General features: G+C 35.5%; 1 protein-coding gene across 1 annotated transcript in view; it reads right to left on the bottom strand.

Moving 5' to 3' along the window:
- The window catches only part of LOC18592819 (protein STRUBBELIG-RECEPTOR FAMILY 8), a 38,208-nt gene extending 17,531 nt beyond the window's left edge, over positions 1–20,677 (bottom strand). Inside the window, exons 1-2 of the mRNA XM_018129747.1 lie at positions 20,473–20,677; positions 20,045–20,364 (exon numbers count right to left, since the gene is read on the bottom strand). Of these exons, the coding sequence (XP_017985236.1) occupies positions 20,045–20,364; positions 20,473–20,677 (525 nt within the window). The remainder of the gene's footprint in view (positions 1–20,044; positions 20,365–20,472) is intronic.
- Positions 20,678–20,915: the final 238 nt, after the last annotated feature.

The raw sequence follows: 20,915 nt of genomic DNA, 5'->3' as shown, positions 1-20,915 counted from the left end.
ATTCCACTGTTTATAGTGATTTAGTTTGGAAAGCCCTTAATTGAACAATCAAGGTAGTGGATGTAGGTCTTTGACCGAGCCACTATAAATAATTGTGTATTGTTAACTTTGTTTTATTTTTCATTTTCATTCTTTCTTAAATCATTCCTTCATCTTGCATCAAATTTTTCATCATTGACCTTCAATTTGTCCCCAATCAAAAATCAAGTTTAGTGAAAGCCAAAAAGTGTTATTCACCCCCTTCTAACACATTTATTTGAGACCAACAATTTTTTTTGCAAAACCCTAGTTGGTACTCTATTGATTATATGTATGGCAGTTAAGACTACATCCCCCCCAGAATTTGAGTGGCACATTTGACCTAGTCTCAAAGTTTTTGCCACAACTAGAATCTGTTGTTGTTTCCTTTCCACAAAACCATTCTGTTGTGGTGTACCAATATAGGATAGTTGATGAACAATCCCATTTTTGTTATAAGAATTAGTGAGCTTAAATTCTTTTCCATTGTCTGATCTTAAACATTTTATAAAACTATTAAATTGATTTTGAACAACACTAGTAAAAACAAGTATAATTGATGACACTTTTAACTTGGTTTTCATTAAGCATATTTAAGTGAAACATGAGAAATCATCCACAATAATTAAGAAATACCTACGTACATTCAAAATAAGAACTTCATAAAGTCCTCATATATCCATGTGAATTATTTCAAAAACTACTTTGGTGCTTTGAACATGAACTGGAAATGGCAATCTCTTTTGTTTTGCCATTAGACATACGTCACATAACAAATCATTTGAACAGTTAATATCTAGAAAACTTTGATGTAACACATTAATTCTTTCTATTGGAGCATGCCCCAATCTAAAATGCCATATACCAAAATCTGTGTACTTCGACCTTGAGGAATTTACAAAAAAAAAAAGCAAAAGGATTTCTAACAAAATTTTGTAAAACAAAAATGAAAGAGATCTTGTTCAACTTGGTTATCCTACATCAAATAGAGGCTTGAAGACACCTTAACAACCCCAGTCACTTTCCATGATGGAAGATCCTAAATAATATAGTATTTTTCAATGAAAAGAGACATGAATCCTTTGATTTGGTTAATTCACTTATTGATATGAGGTTCAAATTGAAGCTAAGAAAACAAAGGACATTTTTTAGTGTCAATAAAGATGTTATCCTAACAATTCCTATGTGAGTAACTAGAGACTGGAGCTCTACCATTGTTTGGAAAGTAAACAAAATGGTTATCAACTGGTTCAACAAAGATAAATCTATCTAAAAAGTGACAGATATGATCTGTAACACTAGAGTCCATGATCTAGTTATCTGAATTAATCACAAGGTTACTAATATGCCTAAAACTATGTGGCAAATTATTTGGAGTGTTGAAACAATGGTGATTGGATGCAATACCTACAAAGGTAAAGTTAATCAAGGATGGTTTATGTTGAGGGCTTTTTGGTGAAGAAATCTTACCATCATTGCAAGTCATCCCATTCTCACTAAAGAGTTCCATGAGCTTGTTGAGTTGTTGCTTAATTGCTATCAATTGAGATATGAGATTATTACTAGTTGACTAATCTATCTGTTCTAACTACATTGCTGAAAATGGACTATCATTCATACCAATAACATTATCTACTACAGCCTTCCCTTTTCTGAAATTTGTCTTTATCTTAATAAATTTAAAATCTTTTGAGAACCCCACCAACCTATAGCATTTCTCCTTAATGTGACCCTTTTTACCATAATGTGTGCACTGTAAGTCCTTTTTACCTTTCTTGTTTGTCTCACTAGCAGTCAACATAACAGATGACTCCAATGTAGGCTGTGCTTGAATCAGCAAAAAGCTTTAAGTTTTTTTTCTTAAAACAAGATTGTAGACTTTATCTAAGCTTGGTATAAGATCCATGAGAATGATTTGTGACCTTACAGGAAAGAATGAATCATTTAAACTATTCAAGAATCTAAATACCATGTCTTTGTGGTATCAATCATTGTACTTCTTAAAGCAGTTTACATTACATTTTCGACACTCAAAATGTGGTAAGGGTCAAAAACTTTTCAATTCTTCCCAAACTCCTTTGAGCTCAATAAAGTAGGCATCAATATTTATTGACCCTTGTGTTATATTGCCCAATGTGTGTTATAGGTTACAAATTCTGGTGTCATCGGGTTGAGCAAAGTTTTGCTTAAGTGTGTTCAAAATTTTCGTTGCAGAGTCCATGTAGAATACTGTTGAAGCTATAGATTGTGTGATGGATTCTTAGAGCCATTCTATTAATAGGTTATTACACTGAATCCAAGAAAGGTAAATGGGAACTATGATCTCAGGCTTTGGTATTGTACCATTGATGAACCTGATCTTGTTTCAAATTGATAGTGCTAATAAAAATGAACGACTCTAAGCCACATAGTTATTGGAGGTCAGTTTGGGAGTAATCACAATTGATCTTGGGTGATCAATGTGGTGTAAATAGGATGAGGATTATGAATCTGCAATAAGAGATATTGATGATCTTGAATCAGTAGAAGTTTGTAAGATATGGGTTCTCGATTCAGTCAACTCTGACATGATTCTCTATAAGACTATAAAAAATCAACACAAAGATGAATGATTAAACTTACTAATAAGCTAGAAAAGACGATTGATGAAGAAAGACGATAGTAGAGTGTACAGCTACTATAAAACATTACTTTATTCCCAAATCTAGCTCAGTAAAGCCTTTACTGGCTCTGATACCATGAAGAAAGATAAGGAATGATGCAGAGAATATTTTAGGAATGATTGATCTTTTATACTCTGAAAAGTTCTATACATGGGTCTATTTATACAGAGACTTTACAAATGAATCAGAAAAAGACAAAATATGCTAACTAACTATTTAATTACTCAACTAGCTAACAATTAAAAAGCTATCAATGGTAACTTAAAACATAGCTGAAATAGTGCTGCTTCTCCTTAATGAAATGGTATGCTTCGTACTTCCATTTTTCTTCTTTTCATCTCTTATAGTAGAAACGGTGCGTTTCAGCTTTATTTTGTTTTCTATTTATAGAGCAACTTGTATTCTTGTATGTTGCTCCATTTATTTGCTGCTGCTTGAATCTTGTTTCTTAATGATCTAATAGATTAACCTTGGTTGATAAAGGACTTTGTTGGTTTCTAGACTTTTGGTTACATAGTTATCTTGTTTTACTTGGCACTAGGGTCCAAACAATGGGATACGATTATTTTAATAACACCGTATACAACATTTAATCTCATCAAATATCACGTTATGGGATTTGAGTCTTGTCTGATTATGGGTACCTACCATCAGAATAGAGAAAGGGCATTAGATAAAGTCATTGTTTAGCATTTGTAGTGGAAATGATTGAAAGATATACTAAGCACCTTTAGGTAAGGACATAACGGGGTTGTAGGGCATTTGTAAAGTTTTGGTAAATTTTAGCGGCATCAATTAGAAAGCCTAAAAATGCGATTTTATGTAGGTATTCCCTATACATTTTAAACTAGGGCATAATTATACAAAATTGTAGGACATTGAATGGAGAAAAGGGTGATGGATTGGAGTGAGAGGATTACTATTACTATAGCAATGGGGTGGCTGCAATAGTAAGTAACATGGAGATAAATATGAACATCTCACAAAAGGGTAGCTAAAAGGAACTAGTGTGGTGTATCCATTACACCTACGAGGGAGGATTTATGGGAGATTGCATTATAGGTGCATAAAATTTGAATTGAAAAGGTGATGCTTTGGGTTATTTGTTTTTTGTTTTATGAGTTGGTTTTAAGTCAGTCTACTATGCGTGGGTTTGTTAAATTCGGAGGCAAGGATGGTTGATGCTTTTATGGCTACTTTAATTAACATGTGAAATTGGAGCTTTTCGTATGTGTGAAATTTGAAAGGATTCTTGGGAAGGCTTCTATTTATTGTGATGAGAAATTCCTCATTCTCTATTATGTGATTCTAGCAGAAGAGATTTGGCTATTTCAATCTTAAACTTTTGTGTGGTCCTAAAATGGTTTTTAACTTTCTACTGGCTATTGTAAAGGGAAGAAGATGTATCCAATTTAACCTTTTGCCACAAGGTCTGTTATGTCCACTAGGTATATGATGATTCGTTTAAGTGGATATCAAGCACCGCTCATGCCTCATGGTGTAAGGTTGGCATTGGCTAAAAGGGCAGCTGGTTTTATGTCTTTGGACGAGGTTTTATGAATATTGTTGGGCTATACGTATTACTTGATTGTGTATATCCTTAAGAATTATAACAAGGAAGGTTTATTTTGTAAATGGCAAACTAAGGTTGACATTGTATTGCTAGGTTTAACTTTTGTTTTGTTATGATGAGAACAATTTAAAGTTAACCCCATTATTAATGAAATATACCATGGTTTATGAAGAAAAAAAGATTTTGAAATTATCACAATAAACTTTTTTTTGTACTGCTGCCTGTTGGTGCATTTTTTCTTCTTCTAACAATCTTTCCTGAAAAGACCTGTTTTCCATAATGGAAATATGCACTTTTTTCTTTCTTGAATTTTTGGGCATTATTAGAAAGCTTTCTTCTTTATGGGTTTGCTAGACACTCCTTCCTACATCTCATGAACATTTGACACGTGAGTTTTTGTTCTTTTCTCATGTTCCTTGTGGTATTGTTATTATGTTTTAAGGCTCTTTTAAAGTCTTTCAATGAAGATGGCTATTTATCAATTTTCAAGGACATGACAATTGATTCATGCATATTTATTTTATAAATTTGAAGTTATTAAGGATCTTTTCATGCAAGTAAAAGCTAAGATTCGTGATTCTTCTCTATGGAAGCTCTTGAAACGTGGTTTCCGAATTCTAAAAAAAGATATTCAATGGAAGATTCAAAAATGAGAGCTTTTCTTCTAGCATGATTGTTGGATGGGGGAGCAACCATTGGTAAATTCTTTCCCTTCTCATTTACTATTTATGGCTAAAGTTCATTATTTTTATGATGATGATAAATGGAATGTGGATAAATTAAAAATTTTCCTTCTTGAATTTTTGGTTGAAGACATCATTGAAATTCCCATTGAAAATACTAGTGATGATGTAACCTATTGGATTTTTAGTTCTAATGGTGATTTCACTAGAAAGAATGCATGGGATATAGTTCACCAAAAACAGCCCAAGAGTAATGCCTTTAATTTAGTTTGGTATAGAAGTTTTGGTGAGTAATTCATGGATGGATACCTGTTGAAATGTGTTTAAAATCTAAAGGAATTTAGCTAGTGTCAAAATGCCAATGTTGCTATTCTTAGGAAACTTTGCTCCAGGTCTTTTGGCAAAGCCTGACTGTCTGTCAAGTTCAGAAATTTTTTGCTCAATTTTTTCAAGTTATTGTTATTTGGCCAGAGAACATTATGCAGGTGGTTTGGGCATGGTTCTAAATAGGCGACTATACAAAGAAAGGCCACATTCGAGTTTTGATGCCCATTTTTATGTGTTATTTCCTATGAGTTGAATAAAATGACGTTAAGAACAAGTAATTAAGAGTCTATCCTCAACAGGTTATATGGCGCATTATGAAGCTATTGATGTAGCTTCATAAAGGGAACCTAATGCAAAAAGTGGCAATGGAAAGGCAATATACAAATTACAAAGTTGTGGATGATCACCTTTCCGAATCAGCAACCTACTCCACCTCAAATTATTAGATGGCTCAAGCCATACTCAGATGAAATCAAGCTGAATGTTGATGGGAGCTCCAAAGATCAATTTTAAAATGTTGTAAGTGGAGGTGTCGCGCAAGATCATACATGTATGCTCTTGTTTGATTTTTTTGAAAATTTTGGCCTTAATAACTCACTAAAAGTTGAGCTTCTTGCCCTTTAAAGAAGGCTATTTTTATGCCAAGAATATAATTTTTCTAACTTTTGGATTGAAATGGATGCCATAATGGTATTGAACATGATACTAGAAGGGAGTTTTGGATCTTATAACATCAGATATATTTTAGTATCTATTCGAAAATGTTTGCAAAACTTCTCCTATAAAATTACTTATATTCACCGTGAGAGGAACGAAGCTGCGGATTTTCTTTCCAACCAAGGATATTCGCATCAAGGGCTCAGAGTATTTCATAATGTCAAAGGCGAATTAAGAGGTATTTTAAAGCTTGATAGGATTAATCTACCTTATGTTAGATTTAAACAAATGTAAAGGAGTAGTACTCCTTATTTATTGTCTTTAATTTCTTGTAAGGGAGTAGTACTCTTTACTTCATACATTCATAGATCATATGTAAAGGAAGTAGTACTTCATCTAGGGCTTTTTTCTTCTCTCTCTCTTTCATTTACTCATGAGGTCAAGTTCAAGTCCCCTTCCTTTAAGTACTTTATTTTTTGAATAAATAAAACGTTAACAGGGTAGTTGGCCCTAAGAAACCTTTCTAGGTTTCTAAAAAAAAAGTATCTTTTTAATATTAACAAATTGATTCAATACAAGATTATTATTAATCATTTAATACTTAATAGATAAATAGTTTTAAGAGGGAATTATGAGAAATGGTTAACCTCATAAGACTATTTCAAAAATAACCCCTAATATAAATTTAACTATTTTTACCCAATTTTTACCATGATTTGATAAAAATGCTCTTGAAGCCATTTCATATAAATTAAACCATTTATCACAACTTTCCCTCTTGATTTCTCTCTTTAGCATCTATCTCTGTGCTCTTAATCTCTTTCCCTCCCCATTCAACTCTCTCTAATTTTATCGATTTCTCTCTCCAACATCTGTTTGCTATTCTCTCGATTTCTCTCTCTCGTCATCCAACTCTCTTTAATTTTACCACCATCGCCATCCTATCTATCTATTTCTCGCCATATTGCCGTCTATTTACAGACCAAAGAGCAGAGATGACATCAATGTATATTCTTAGGTTTATTGATTTACATTCACAGAACCCCAAAGTTGATTGGTTGAAGTTATATAAGTGAAATCTGTAAATAAAAACAATGCCCAGAGTTGTTGCACGCCATGCCTGCATGTAACAACTCTAATGCACTTGGCTTGTAATAAATCTATTGAATATGGCATAGTTTAAACATGGCATGTAACTTGATCTCAATCTTTTTAATTCACAAGAACATAAATTCTTGAAGTTGAACACCTTAAACATGGCGTGTAATACCTTTTTTTTTCAACATGGTGTGTAATAAATTTTTTTTTCAACATGGCATATAACAACTTATTTTGCAATAAGGCATGTAACTTGGTCTTTTTCTTTGTATTTCACTAGGATATAAACTGTTAGAATTAAACAACTTAAACATGGCGTGTAATAAATTTTTTTTCAACATATCATGTAACAACTTTTTTTTCAACATTGCATGTAATAACATTTTTTTTGAACATGGTGTGTAAGTATATTATTTTTTAAACATAGCGTGTAACTTGGTCTCTATCTTAGTATTTCACTAGGACATAAACTCTTGGAGTTAAACACCTTAAACATGGTGTATAATAAATTTTTTTTCAATATGGTGTGCAACAACATTTTTGTCTAAGTTTTTTGGATTGGTCCTTTCGTCAGAGCTCTTGCAGCAGTTGTAAACCACCAATACATCCTTAAGGTTGCAGTTATCAAGGCTTTGGGATCCTTCCACAACAACCACACCAACTAAAGGGAAAAAAAAACAAAAGACTCCATTTCTCTTTTTCTTTTTATCCATTTGTTTGTTTGTGTGTATGAGAAGAAAATTATGATGATGACCCTTTTTTTCTTCTTTTTCATCTTTCTTTTCTTAAAATTTAAATATTTTGTTGTTAGCTTTTGCACCTATGTATCATTGTTCCTGAGTAGTGGTCATGTTGATATTTTGTTTCTCAAGCAAAAAACATTTTTTTCAACACATGTGTTTAAATATGAGGAAGTTTCATTAAGGGCAATGTTGCTCAAAAATCTTTTCTCTTGGCTAAAAATAATTAAAACTAAAAAAAGGGTTATTTTCGAAAACACTTTATCTTTAAGGACTAAAAAAAATAGTCCCTAGTTTTAACAGCATAACAAATCAAAAAACTTAACCCAGTCAAATTCATAAACCAAAACAACTCTCCATTGAATAGCAATCGCTAGAAAATTACATGACACCTACATTAGCTTAAGTTCTTATTTGGTAATAAATTCCTAACCATAGTTACATGAAACATCAAAGTTCATTAAGCTTGAAAATGCCTATATCACTATTCTTTCTCATCATGTCTACTAAATTTGGTTGATGTATCAAGATTACAAACAAAAACAAAAAGAAAAAAAAGATACTTAATTTGTATATAGTTGATAAAATGAGAGCATCAAATGATATATATGGAAGAATCCAACTTGTTGCAATGAATAGGTAATAGGAATTTGCAAACTTAGATGAGTAAAATGCATGATAACTTTGATGAATTGAACAACTTTCCAAAATTTAACATTATAAAACAAGGATCAAATTAATCTACCAAAATTCAAGAACTTTGTTTTATGCATCCTGCAAGCAATCTATGAAAGGAAAAGGACAAAAATGCCTTGAATATGGACCCAAAATATGCATTCCAATAGTTGTTGCCTTGAATTTGCAAGAAAATATAAAACTTAAAAAAAACTTTCTTTGAGGGAACTTATATAAACTATATATGGATAATAATAAACAAAACTCATTGCTTACCATATTAAACCTGCCTAATGTTATTCAGATACTTTATTTTCATCTTCTGAAGTATGAAAACAACATCCTTTGTAAAACCTGACCCTATAAACACATGTCATGACATACATGCACTGAGTAGCATGTTATTACGCTAGAAAAACACCTAAGAATAGACGAAACATGATATTGTACCTAACGGTACACTTAAATTGATTTAACCTCGAACTAGTTCAAATAGGAATTGTAGGATGAAATTTAATATTTTATAGTCCAAGAATGACTAAAAATGATTGTTCGGAGTTCTAGGGTTCATTTGGGGTAAAATTGGAAATTTTGATATTCAAGGGTAAAATCGTCATTTTGCCACCTAAGATAATAATTTGATCATGGAGTGAAATTTTTGATCAAGATTAACTATTTGGAGTATAATTTAATGATAGGAAGTGAAAAAGTTTAATTCTGGTGATTTCTGGAGTGTAGGGGCAAAATCGTAATTTTGCCACCCATGGACAAAATTTGAGATTTTGAGAGAATTTAGATCAAATTTGACAAATTGGAGAATGGTATGAGTATAAGGGATGAAAAATTTGTCTATGGGCAATTTTTCAGTTTTTTGGGCAAAAATGTAATTTTTTACTTTTACGGGGGCAAAAGTGTAAATTTCAAAAATTACTCCACCGAGACTTTGGATAAGTCTGAGAATTTTATTTAAGCTATGGATATGCGAGACAAGTGTATGGTGAAAATTTGGAAACAAATGGATGAAATTTTAAAAATGGACCAATGGGAAAGTGACACGTGGTATTTTTAAAATGAAATAATATTATTTTAATGAAAAGTCAGCCCATTTAAATCCCATTTTAAGTGCTGGCCGGCCATAAGGAAGAACAAGAGAGGAAATAGAGAGGAAAGGAAGAAAAAAAGAAAAACCAAAGAGAAACAAGAAAATTCAAAGGGAAATTCGCGGTTCTCGACCGTTTACGCGTCTAACGGTAAGATTTTTCGATTTTAGCTTGATTTCTACCTTTCCTATGCCTTTATTTCCATTTAGCATGCTTGAGGAGAGAGATCAAAAAGTGATATCAAGGGCTGGACGAAATTCTAGGGGAGAGAAATTGAAATTTTTAGGTTTTGATTTTTAGTTAAATTGATAGTTTTAGTTAGTTAAATGTGTTTAGAAATTAAATTGGGCAAGAAATCATTAAATTTTCACAATACCCACTCTTGGCTGGATGCTCAATGCTGTACAATGATGATGAATTGATTTTATTCTAAGGAAAATGAAGAGAAAATGATGAAAAACGATTAAACGTGATAGAAAAACAAAGTAGAAAATTAACCGAGTTAATGTCCCATTTTTGGCCGAATTTTCCAAGGAAGGGAGTGAGCTGATTTTGTTGTTTTTAGAAGGTTATTGGCTGATATTTAATGGTTAGAAATGTTGGAGAGAGAATGGGATGATTTAGAGCTAAAATGGAGCGCGTTAGCAATTTATCGGGCAAAGTGCCAAAAATAGGTTAATACCGCGTTTAAGCCGTTTTAGGCTATTGCATTTCATACCATGCATTAGTATAGGATTTAAGTTAATTATATAGTGATTTAGCATCAATGTGATGAATTGTGTAAATTTTTGTAATGTGTCTAGGAGGAGAGCCTTCCGGAAAAGGCAAAGAAGTCGTACCCGACGAGTAGTGATCGGGGCGCTTAGAAAGCTTTTAGTTTGTACAAACGGTGAGTAAACTTATTATTATTGTAAATTATCTAGAGTTTATTTTTAAATGCCCTTTATGTATTTTATGAAATGAAAACGAGATTAAAACGGGATTTTTGATGTTTTAGGAATAAATGTGACAAATAAAAATATATTGTATTGATTATGAAATTGAGTAATTGGAGGCTGCAAATTGACTTGAAAAATATATATTTTCCTAGGAATGGCTTATGAGAAATGAGTATATGTGGCTATATTTTGTGAGTGCATTGGGAAATTTATGTAAGTTGTTTTTACTATGCAGGCTGGATAAATAAATAAAAGCCACGTTATACTGTCGAAATTTTATTAAAATTGGTGGGTTAGTCACTGCAGTGACGGGTTTCCGTGGACTGCCTATTAGAGGGGCACGGTAAACCCAGTTATATAGTTACTCCGGTTGTAGAGGCGAGGAGGGTAACTCCTGGGGTAGTATTAGAGCTCACTTCACGTCGAACCCCCACGTGAATGTGTAACTCGGCCAACGCCAAGGAACGGCTGGTTTTAAAAATAAAAATGTGTTTCACGTGTGAATATTTTAACACCCTTGGCGGACTCGGTTAGATGCCTCGGCCAAGGTATCCCCGAGGATTAGTTTTGGCTTGAGCCTTGTTTTAATAAAAGACATAAGCCTTAACAACTGTTTTGGTAAATTACAAATATTTTATGGTTTAAGAAATAAATTGAAAACATTATGAAATGGGTTGAAATTTGTTGTTTAAACTTGCCTCCATTTTACTCGCCTTTAGATATTTATGATAATGTCTGTTTACTCATTGGGATTGCAAAATCTCACCCAACTCCTTTCCACCCATTTCAGGTTCAGTATAGACTGTAGATAGCTGATCTCATCGAGGACTACCATTGGATCTGCATTTTCCAAACCGTAGGTTCACAGTCCTCTTTACTTTTGTTTATTCGGGGGCCCTCTTGTTATTGTAAATTAAATTAAATATTTTGGCTTACTGTATTTCAGTATGTATAAATTTATTTAGCTTTTACGCTATAAAAATTATTCACGTATAACTCTATAAATATTGTTTTATAAGAAAATAGAATATTTTCCTTAATATTTCTTTTATTTTCTTATTATATTCAAATAACCGTAATTTCGTTTTAAATGAAGATTTTAGACTTTTAAACTCATTTTGAATATGAATTATGTGTTTTGTACTTGTATATTACGTTTTAGCCAGTTTCGAAATTTTTGAGAAAAAAATGACCAAAATACCCCTGTGTGGCGAAAATTTTATTTTGATTGTTTTTGATCTAAAATAGTATATATTCTCTAAAAACTCGATATTTAACAATGATTGCTCACAGGAAAGGAAAGAAACTGATATGTAAGCCTTGCGGGGTTCCGGTTGGCATTCCGGATAATGAGTGTCAATCGGGACGTCGCGGCGATTGTCATGGGCCTGAGGGAGGTTCCGGGTCGTGACAATTCTATTGGTATCAGAGCTTTTGGTTTTAAAGATAAGAGTTTTTGGTTTTAAAGTGGTTTTAAAAAATTACAATATCAGTGTGGCCCCGGATTAAGTTAAGTTAGGTTGAATAGAATGCATGCATTTTCATATAGAGCCTAAGGTTCCCTAAGCTTGCTCGTTTTCTCTTATAGATTATTATGCCTCCTCGACGCGGACGCCCACCTCTCACTAGATCGGTTGGGAGGGGAAAAGGTCGTTCCCAACGTCGTCAGCTAGATGCAGTAGGGGAAGAATCGGCTGCGTCTACCATTCGGGCAGCACCTACTGCTGAGCAGGCCGATAGTCCTCCACATCCTCCACCTCCTCCGCCACCTACGGGTATTCCCACCATGCCTACTGAGGCAGCACAGGCATTGGCAGCTTTCTTTACCGCAATGGCTGGTGGAGCTCCGACTGGTCAAGTTCCACCTATAGTACCACCAGTTACTCCTTTAGTTCCACCACCGGTACAAGATGTATCCATTTCCAAGAAGCTAAAGGAGGCTAGACAGCTCGGTTGTGTGTCTTTCACGGGTGAGTTGGATGCCACTGTGGCAAAGGACTGGATTAATCAGGTTTCAGAGACTCTCTCTGATATGAGATTAGACGACGACATGAAGCTGATGGTGGCTACGAGATTATTAGAGAAGAGGGCTCGTACTTGGTGGAATTCAGTGAAGTCCCGTTCCACTACTCCTCAGACGTGGTCCGATTTTCTCAGGGAATTCGATGGTCAGTATTTCACTTATTTTCATCAGAAAGAAAAGAAGAGAGAATTTTTGAGTTTGAAACAGGGGAATCTAACTGTAGAGGAGTACGAGACTCGTTTTAACGAGTTGATGTTATATGTGCCGGATCTGGTGAAATCTGAGCAGGATCAGGCCAGTTATTTCGAGGAAGGGCTCCGTAATGAGATTAGAGAGCGGATGACAGTGACTGGTAGGGAGCCGCATAAGGAGGTGGTACAGATGGCTTTACGAGCTGAGAAGCTCGCGACTGAGAATAGGAGGATTCGGACTGAGTTTGCAAAAAGGAGGAATCCTGGTATGTCTTCTAGTCAGCCAGTAAAAAGAGGCAAGGACTCAGCGATTTCAGGGAGTACTACTTCTGTTTCCGTGACATCTCCTCGACCTCCATTTCCACCATCACAACAGAGACCTTCGAGGTTTAGCAGATCTGCTATGACTGGTTCTGGGAAGAGTTTCGGAGGTTCTGACAGATGCAGAAATTGTGGGAATTATCATAGTGGGCTATGTAGAGAGCCAACAAGATGTTTCCAATGTGGACAGACGGGTCATATTAGGAGTAATTGCCCACGGTTAGGACGAGCCACGGTAGTTGCATCATCTTCACCAGCTCGCACTGATATACAGAGGAGAGATTCTTCTGGGTTGCCACCGAGACAGGGAGTGGCCATACGGTCCGGTGTGGAGAGTAATACCCCGGCACATCCACCTTCGAGACCACAGACTCGTACCTCGACAAGAGTTTTCGCTGTGACGGAAGATGAGGCACAGGTCCGACCTGGAGCAGTGACAGGTACTATGTCTTTATTTGATAAAGATGCTTATGTTTTGATAGATTCTGGCTCAGATAGGTCTTATGTGAGCACCACATTTGCATCAATTGCTGATAGAAACTTGTCACCATTAGAGGAAGAAATTGTAATTCACACCCCTTTAGGAGAAAAGCTAGTTAGAAACAGTTGTTATAGAGACTGTGGGGTAAGGGTAGGCGAGGAAGAATTTAGGGGTGACTTAATTCCTCTAGAGATCCTGGATTTTGATCTAATATTGGGTATGGACTGGTTAACTGCACATCGGGCGAACGTGGATTGTTTCCGAAAGGAAGTTGTTCTTCGAAATTCGGAGGGAGCAGAGATTGTGTTTGTAGGGAAACGTCGAGTATTACCGTCCTGTGTAATCTCGGCCATCAAAGCTTCGAAATTAGTGCAGAAAGGGTATCCGACTTATTTGGCATACGTGATTGATACTTCAAAGGGGGAACCTAAGTTAGAGGATGTCCCGATAGTAAGTGAGTTTCCTGATGTATTTCCTGATGATTTACCGGGACTGCCTCCTGATCGAGAGCTTGAGTTCCCTATTGATTTACTTCCGGGTACCGCACCTATTTCTATCCCTCCATATAGAATGGCTCCGGCAGAGTTGAAGGAGTTGAAAGTACAATTGCAAGAGTTGGTGGACAAGGGTTTTATACGCCCTAGTATATCTCCATGGGGAGCACCGGTTTTATTTGTGAAAAAGAAAGACGGTACACTTCGGTTATGTATCGATTACCGACAGCTTAACAGAATGACCATTAAGAACAAGTATCCGTTACCGAGGATTGATGATCTTTTCGATCAATTACAGGGAGCTACAGTGTTTTCCAAGGTTGATCTAAGGTCTGGGTATCATCAGTTGAGGATTAAAGAACAGGATGTACCCAAGACAGCGTTCAGGACTCGGTACGGTCATTATGAGTTCTTGGTCATGCCTTTCGGGTTAACTAACGCACCGGCAGCTTTTATGGATCTCATGAATAGGGTGTTCCACCCTTACTTGGACAAGTTTGTTATTGTGTTCATTGATGACATACTGGTTTACTCGAGAGATAATGATGAGCACGCTGCCCACTTGCGTATAGTATTACAAACTTTGAGGGAAAGACAGTTGTATGCAAAGTTTTCGAAGTGTGAGTTTTGGTTACAGGAAGTGGTATTCTTGGGACACGTAGTATCGAGAACTGGAATATATGTTGATCCTAAGAAAGTAGAGGCAATTTTACAATGGGAGCAACCTAAGACAGTGACGGAGATTCGTAGTTTCCTCGGATTAGCCGGTTATTATCGGAGGTTTGTTCAGGGGTTTTCCTTAATAGCAGCTCCTTTGACCCGTCTAACTCGTAAGGGAGTTAAGTTTGTGTGGGATGATGTTTGTGAGAATCGATTTCAGGAGCTAAAGAACCGGTTAACCTCCGCTCCCGTTTTAACACTTCCTGTTAATGGTAAGGGATTTGTAGTATATAGTGATGCCTCAAAGTTGGGGTTGGGGTGCGTATTGATGCAGGATGAAAAAGTTGTGGCTTATGCTTCTAGACAGCTAAAGAGGCATGAAGCAAATTACCCTACCCATGATTTAGAGTTAGCAGCAGTGGTGTTTGCTTTAAAAATCTGGAGGCATTACTTGTATGGTGAGCATTGTCGGATATTTACGGATCACAAGAGTTTAAAATATTTGCTCACCCAAAAGGAGCTTAATTTGAGGCAAAGGCGATGGTTGGAGTTGATAAAAGATTATGACTTGGTGATAGACTATCATCCGGGAAAGGCGAACGTTGTAGCTGATGCCTTAAGTCGTAAGTCTTCATCGTCTTTAGCAGCACTTCAGAGTTGTTATTTTCCAGCATTAATAGAGATGAAATCTCTTGGGGTCCAGTTGAGAAATGGTGAGGATGGATCCTTATTGGCAAACTTCATTGTGCGACCTTCGTTACTTAATCAGATCAAGGACATTCAGAGGTCTGATGATGAGTTAAGAAAAGAAATTCAAAAACTGACCGATGGGGGAGTCAGTGAGTTCAGATTTGGAGAGGATAACGTCTTGATGTTTAGAGATCGAGTTTGTGTTCCTGAGGGAAACCAGTTGAGACAAGCGATCATGGAAGAAGCCCATTCATCTGCCTATGCATTACATCCCGGAAGCACCAAGATGTATAGGACTATCAGGGAGAATTATTGGTGGCCGGGTATGAAGCGAGACGTAGCAGAATTCGTAGCAAAGTGTCTCGTATGTCAGCAAGTTAAGGCGGAGCATCAGAGGCCAGCAGGTACACTTCAGTCTTTACCTGTTCCCGAGTGGAAATGGGAGCATGTAACTATGGATTTTGTTTTGGGATTGCCGCGGACACAGAGGGGAAAGGATGCGATCTGGGTGATCGTAGATCGGTTGACTAAGTCCGCTCACTTTTTAGCTGTCCATAGTACATACTCTATTGAGAAGCTGGCTCAGCTCTATATAGATGAGATTGTGAGGCTACATGGAGTTCCCGTTTCTATAGTGTCAGACCGAGATCCTCGATTCACTTCTCGATTCTGGCCAAAATTTCAAGAAGCTCTCGGAACCAAATTGAAATTTAGCACTGCTTTTCACCCACAGACGGATGGTCAGTCAGAGAGGACTATCCAGACCTTGGAGGATATGTTACGGGCTTGTGTCATTGACTTTATTGGGAGTTGGGACAGACATTTGCCATTGGTGGAATTTGCTTACAACAATAGCTTTCAGTCTAGCATTGGTATGGCACCATACGAAGCTTTATATGGAAGGAAATGTCGTACTCCACTTTGTTGGGATGAAGTGGGTGAAAGAAAGTTAGTGAGTGTGGAATTGATCGAGCTAACTAATGACAAGATCAAGGTTATACGAGAGAGGCTAAAGGTAGCCCAGGATAGGCAGAAGAGCTATGCAGATAAACGGAGAAAAGACTTGGAGTTTGAGATCGATGATAAAGTTTTTCTTAAGGTTTCTCCTTGGAAAGGTAATAATTTGAATACTTTGAAGTATTAAATCTTATTGATTATACTATCATGATAAATTATGGTGTTTTATTGGATAATGAAAGGTGTGATTCGATTTGCGAAGAGGGGAAAGCTCAACCCGAGATATATTGGACCATTCCGAATCATTGAAAGGATTGGACCAGTGGCTTATCGGTTAGAATTACCTCCGGAGTTAGATCGGATCCACAACGTTTTCCATGTCTCCATGCTTAAGAAATATGTACCAGATCCCTCTCACGTCCTCGAAGCACCTCCGATCGAGTTGCATGACGATTTGAAGTTCGAGGTACAACCTGTGAGTATCTTGGATCGAAAGGATCGAGTACTGAGAAACAAGAGTATTTCAATGGTCAAAGTGTTGTGGAAAAGTGCTCGAATGGAGGAAATGACATGGGAAGTAGAGCATCAGATGAGGAACCAATACCCGCATCTATTTGTCGAATCTGGTAAGTGAAATTTTGAGGTCAAAATTTTATTTTAAGGGGGGTAGAATTGTAAAACCCGACCCTATAAATACATGTCATGACATACATGCATTGAGTAGCATGTTATTACGCTAGAAAAGCACCTAAGAATAGACGAAACCTGATATTGTACCTAACGGTACACTTAAATTGATTTAACCTCGAACTAGTTCAAATAGGAATTGTAGGATGAAATTTAATATTTTATAGTCCAGGAATGACTAAAAATGATTGTTCGGAGTTCGAGGGTTCATTTGGGGTAAAATTAGAAATTTTGATATTCAAGGGCAAAATCGTCATTTTGCCACCTAAGATAATAATTTGATCATGGAGTGAAATTTTTGACCAAGATTAACTATTTGGAGTATAATTTAATGATAGGAAGTGAAAAAGTTTAATTCTGGTGATTTTTGGAGTGTAGGGGCAAAATCGTAATTTTGCCACCCACGGACAAAATTTGAGATTTTGAGAGAATTTAGATCAAATTTGACAAATTGGAGAATGGTATGAGTATAAGGGATGAAAAATATGTCTATGGGCAATTTTTCAATTTTTGGGGCAAAAATGTAATTTTTGACTTTTACGGGGGCAAAAGTGTAAATTTCAAAAATTACTCCACCGAGACTTTGGATGAGTCTGAGAATTTTATCTAAGCTATGAATATATGAGACAAGTGTATGGTGAAAATTTGGAAACAAATGGATGAAATTTTAAAAATGGGCCAATGGGAAAGTGACACGTGGCATTTTTTAATGAAATAATATTATTTTAATGAAAAGTCAGCCATTTAAACCCAAATTTTGAGTGCTGGCCGGCCATAAGGAAGAAAAAGAGAGGAAATAGAGAGGAAAGGAAGAAAAAAAGAAAAACCAAAGAGAAACAAGAAAATTCAAAGGGAAATTCGCGGTTTTCGACCGTTTACGCGTCTAACGGTAAGATTTTTCGATTTTAGCTTGATTTCTACCTTTCCTATGCCTTTATTTCCATTTAGCATGCTTGAGGAGAGAGATCAAAAAGTGATATCAAGGGCTGGACGAAATTCTAGGGGAGAGAAATTGAAATTTTTAGGTTTTGATTTTTAGTTAAATTGATAGTTTTAGTTAGTTAAATGTGTTTAGAAATTAAATTGGGCAAGAAATCATTAAATTTTCACAATACCCACTCTTGGCTGGATGCTCAATGCTGTACAATGATGATGAATTGATTTTATTCTAAGGAAAATGAAGAGAAAATGATGAAAAACGATTAAACGTGATAGAAAAACAAAGTAGAAAATTAACCGAGTTAATGTCCCATTTTTGGCCGAATTTTCCAAGGAAGGGAGTGAGCTGATTTTGTTGTTTTTAGAAGGTTATTGGCTGATATTTAATGGTTAGAAATGTTGGAGAGAGAATGGGATGATTTAGAGCTAAAATGGAGCGCGTTAGCAATTTATCGGGCAAAGTGCCAAAAATAGGTTAATACCGCGTTTAAGCCGTTTTAGGCTATTGCATTTCATACCATGCATTAGTATAGGATTTAAGTTAATTATATAGTGATTTAGCATCAATGTGATGAATTGTGTAAATTTTTGTAATGTGTCTAGGAGGAGAGCCTTCCGGAAAAGGCAAAGAAGTCGTACCCGACGAGTAGTGATCGGGGCGCTTAGAAAGCTTTTAGTTTGTACAAACGGTGAGTAAACTTATTATTATTGTAAATTATCTAGAGTTTATTTTTAAATGCCCTTTATGTATTTTATGAAATGAAAACGAGATTAAAACGGGATTTTTGATGTTTTAGGAATAAATGTGACAAATAAAAATATATTGTATTGATTATGAAATTGAGTAATTGGAGGCTACAAATTGACTTGAAAAATATATATTTTCCTAGGAATGGCTTATGAGAAATGAGTATATGTGGCTATATTTTGTGAATGCATTGGGAAATTTATGTAAGTTGTTTTACTATGCAGGCTGGATAAATAAATAAAAGCCACGTTATACTGTCGAAATTTTATTAAAATTGGTGGGTTAGTCACTGCAGTGACGGGTTTCCGTGGACTGCCTATTAGAGGGGCACGGTAAACCCAGTTATATAGTTACTCCGGTTGTAGAGGCGAGGAGGGTAACTCCTGGGGTAGTATTAGAGCTCACTTCACGTCGAACCCCCACGTGAATGTGTAACTCGGCCAACGCCAAGGAACGGCTGGTTTTAAAAATAAAAATGTGTTTCACGTGTGAATATTTTAACACCCTTGGCGGACTCGGTTAGATGCCTCGGCCAAGGTATCCCCGAGGATTAGTTTTGGCTTGAGCCTTGTTTTAATAAAAGACATAAGCCTTAACAACTGTTTTGGTAAATTACAAATATTTTATGGTTTAAGAAATAAATTGAAAACATTATGAAATGGGTTGAAATTTGTTGTTTAAACTTGCCTCCATTTTACTCGCCTTTAGATATTTATGATAATGTCTGTTTACTCATTGGGATTGCAAAATCTCACCCAACTCCTTTCCACCCATTTCAGGTTCAGTATAGACTGTAGATAGCTGATCTCATCGAGGACTACCATTGGATCTGCATTTTCCAAACCGTAGGTTCACAGTCCTCTTTACTTTTGTTTATTCGGGGGCCCTCTTGTTATTGTAAATTAAATTAAATATTTTGGCTTACTGTATTTCAGTATGTATAAATTTATTTAGCTTTTACGCTATAAAAATTATTCACGTATAACTCTATAAATATTGTTTTATAAGAAAATAGAATATTTTCCTTAATATTTCTTTTATTTTCTTATTATATTCAAATAACCGTAATTTCGTTTTAAATGAAGATTTTAGACTTTTAAACTCATTTTGAATATGAATTATGTGTTTTGTACTTGTATATTACGTTTTAGCCAGTTTCGAAATTTTTGAGAAAAAAAAATGACCAAAATACCCCTGTGTGGCAAAAATTTTATTTTGATTGTTTTTTTTTCTAAAATAGTATATATTCTCTAAAAAATCGATATTTGACAATGATTGCTCATAGGAAAGAAAAGAAACTGATATGTAAGCCTGGCGGGGTTTCGGTTGGCATTCCGATAATGAGTGTCAATCTTGGGACGTCGCGGCGATTGTCATGGGCCTGAGGGAGGTTTCGAGTCGTGACATCCTTCATATCTTTCCTTTTTTCAGGTAACTCAACTGAACAATCCAAAGCTAACTCCATAATAGAAGATATACAATTTGCTTTAGCCATGAAATGTCTTTCCTCACTTCGTAATAAACTAGAATCAGCAACACCAATTGTTTCATTAGATAATGACTCTTTCACCCAATGCTTCATACTCATTTCTCCAACAAAAATTTCATCTGTGGGTTTCCTTCTTGTGAAGGTTTCCATTAATAAAATACCATAACTATAAACATCGCTTTTTACAAAAACAATTCCTGTTGATCCATATTCTTCATGTTAAACATAATTGGATCATTAAAAAGATGTCATCCTATAAAATGAATGTTAGTGCATCCATACATGTAGAAATAAAAAACCAAATAAGAAAATGATATCACCTGGTGCCATATATCCAATAGTGGCAAGTGTCATGGTTTGTTTCATAGATTCTACTTCTCCCAACAATTTGGCAATGCCAAAATCTCCCACATGTGCAACCATGTCTCCATCAAGTAGGACATTACTTGGTTTTAGGTCACAATGGATTATAGGATTTGGATGTCCCAAATGGAGGTATTCTAATGTCGCTGCAGCATCTATCATTATGTTGATTCATTGAATGATATCTAGGAAATAATGGTTAGAATATAACCATTTCTCAAGGCTCCCATTAGGCCTGAATTCAAGCACTAAGGCTTTGAAATTAATACAAGAGCAAAAACTAATAACCTTGACAAGATTGCAATGATGTATATTTTTCATCACTTCACTTTCAACATCAAAACTCCTAAATCCTCCTTCTAATTGCAAATTAAAAACTTTTATGGCTACATTTCTCCCA

The sequence above is a fragment of the Theobroma cacao genome, unplaced genomic scaffold (assembly GCF_000208745.1).
Source record: "Theobroma cacao cultivar B97-61/B2 unplaced genomic scaffold, Criollo_cocoa_genome_V2, whole genome shotgun sequence".
Taxonomy (NCBI): Eukaryota; Viridiplantae; Streptophyta; class Magnoliopsida; order Malvales; family Malvaceae; genus Theobroma; species Theobroma cacao.
The sequence above is the reverse complement of the archived record's forward strand: the minus strand, read 5'-3'. Positions and strand labels throughout refer to the sequence as shown.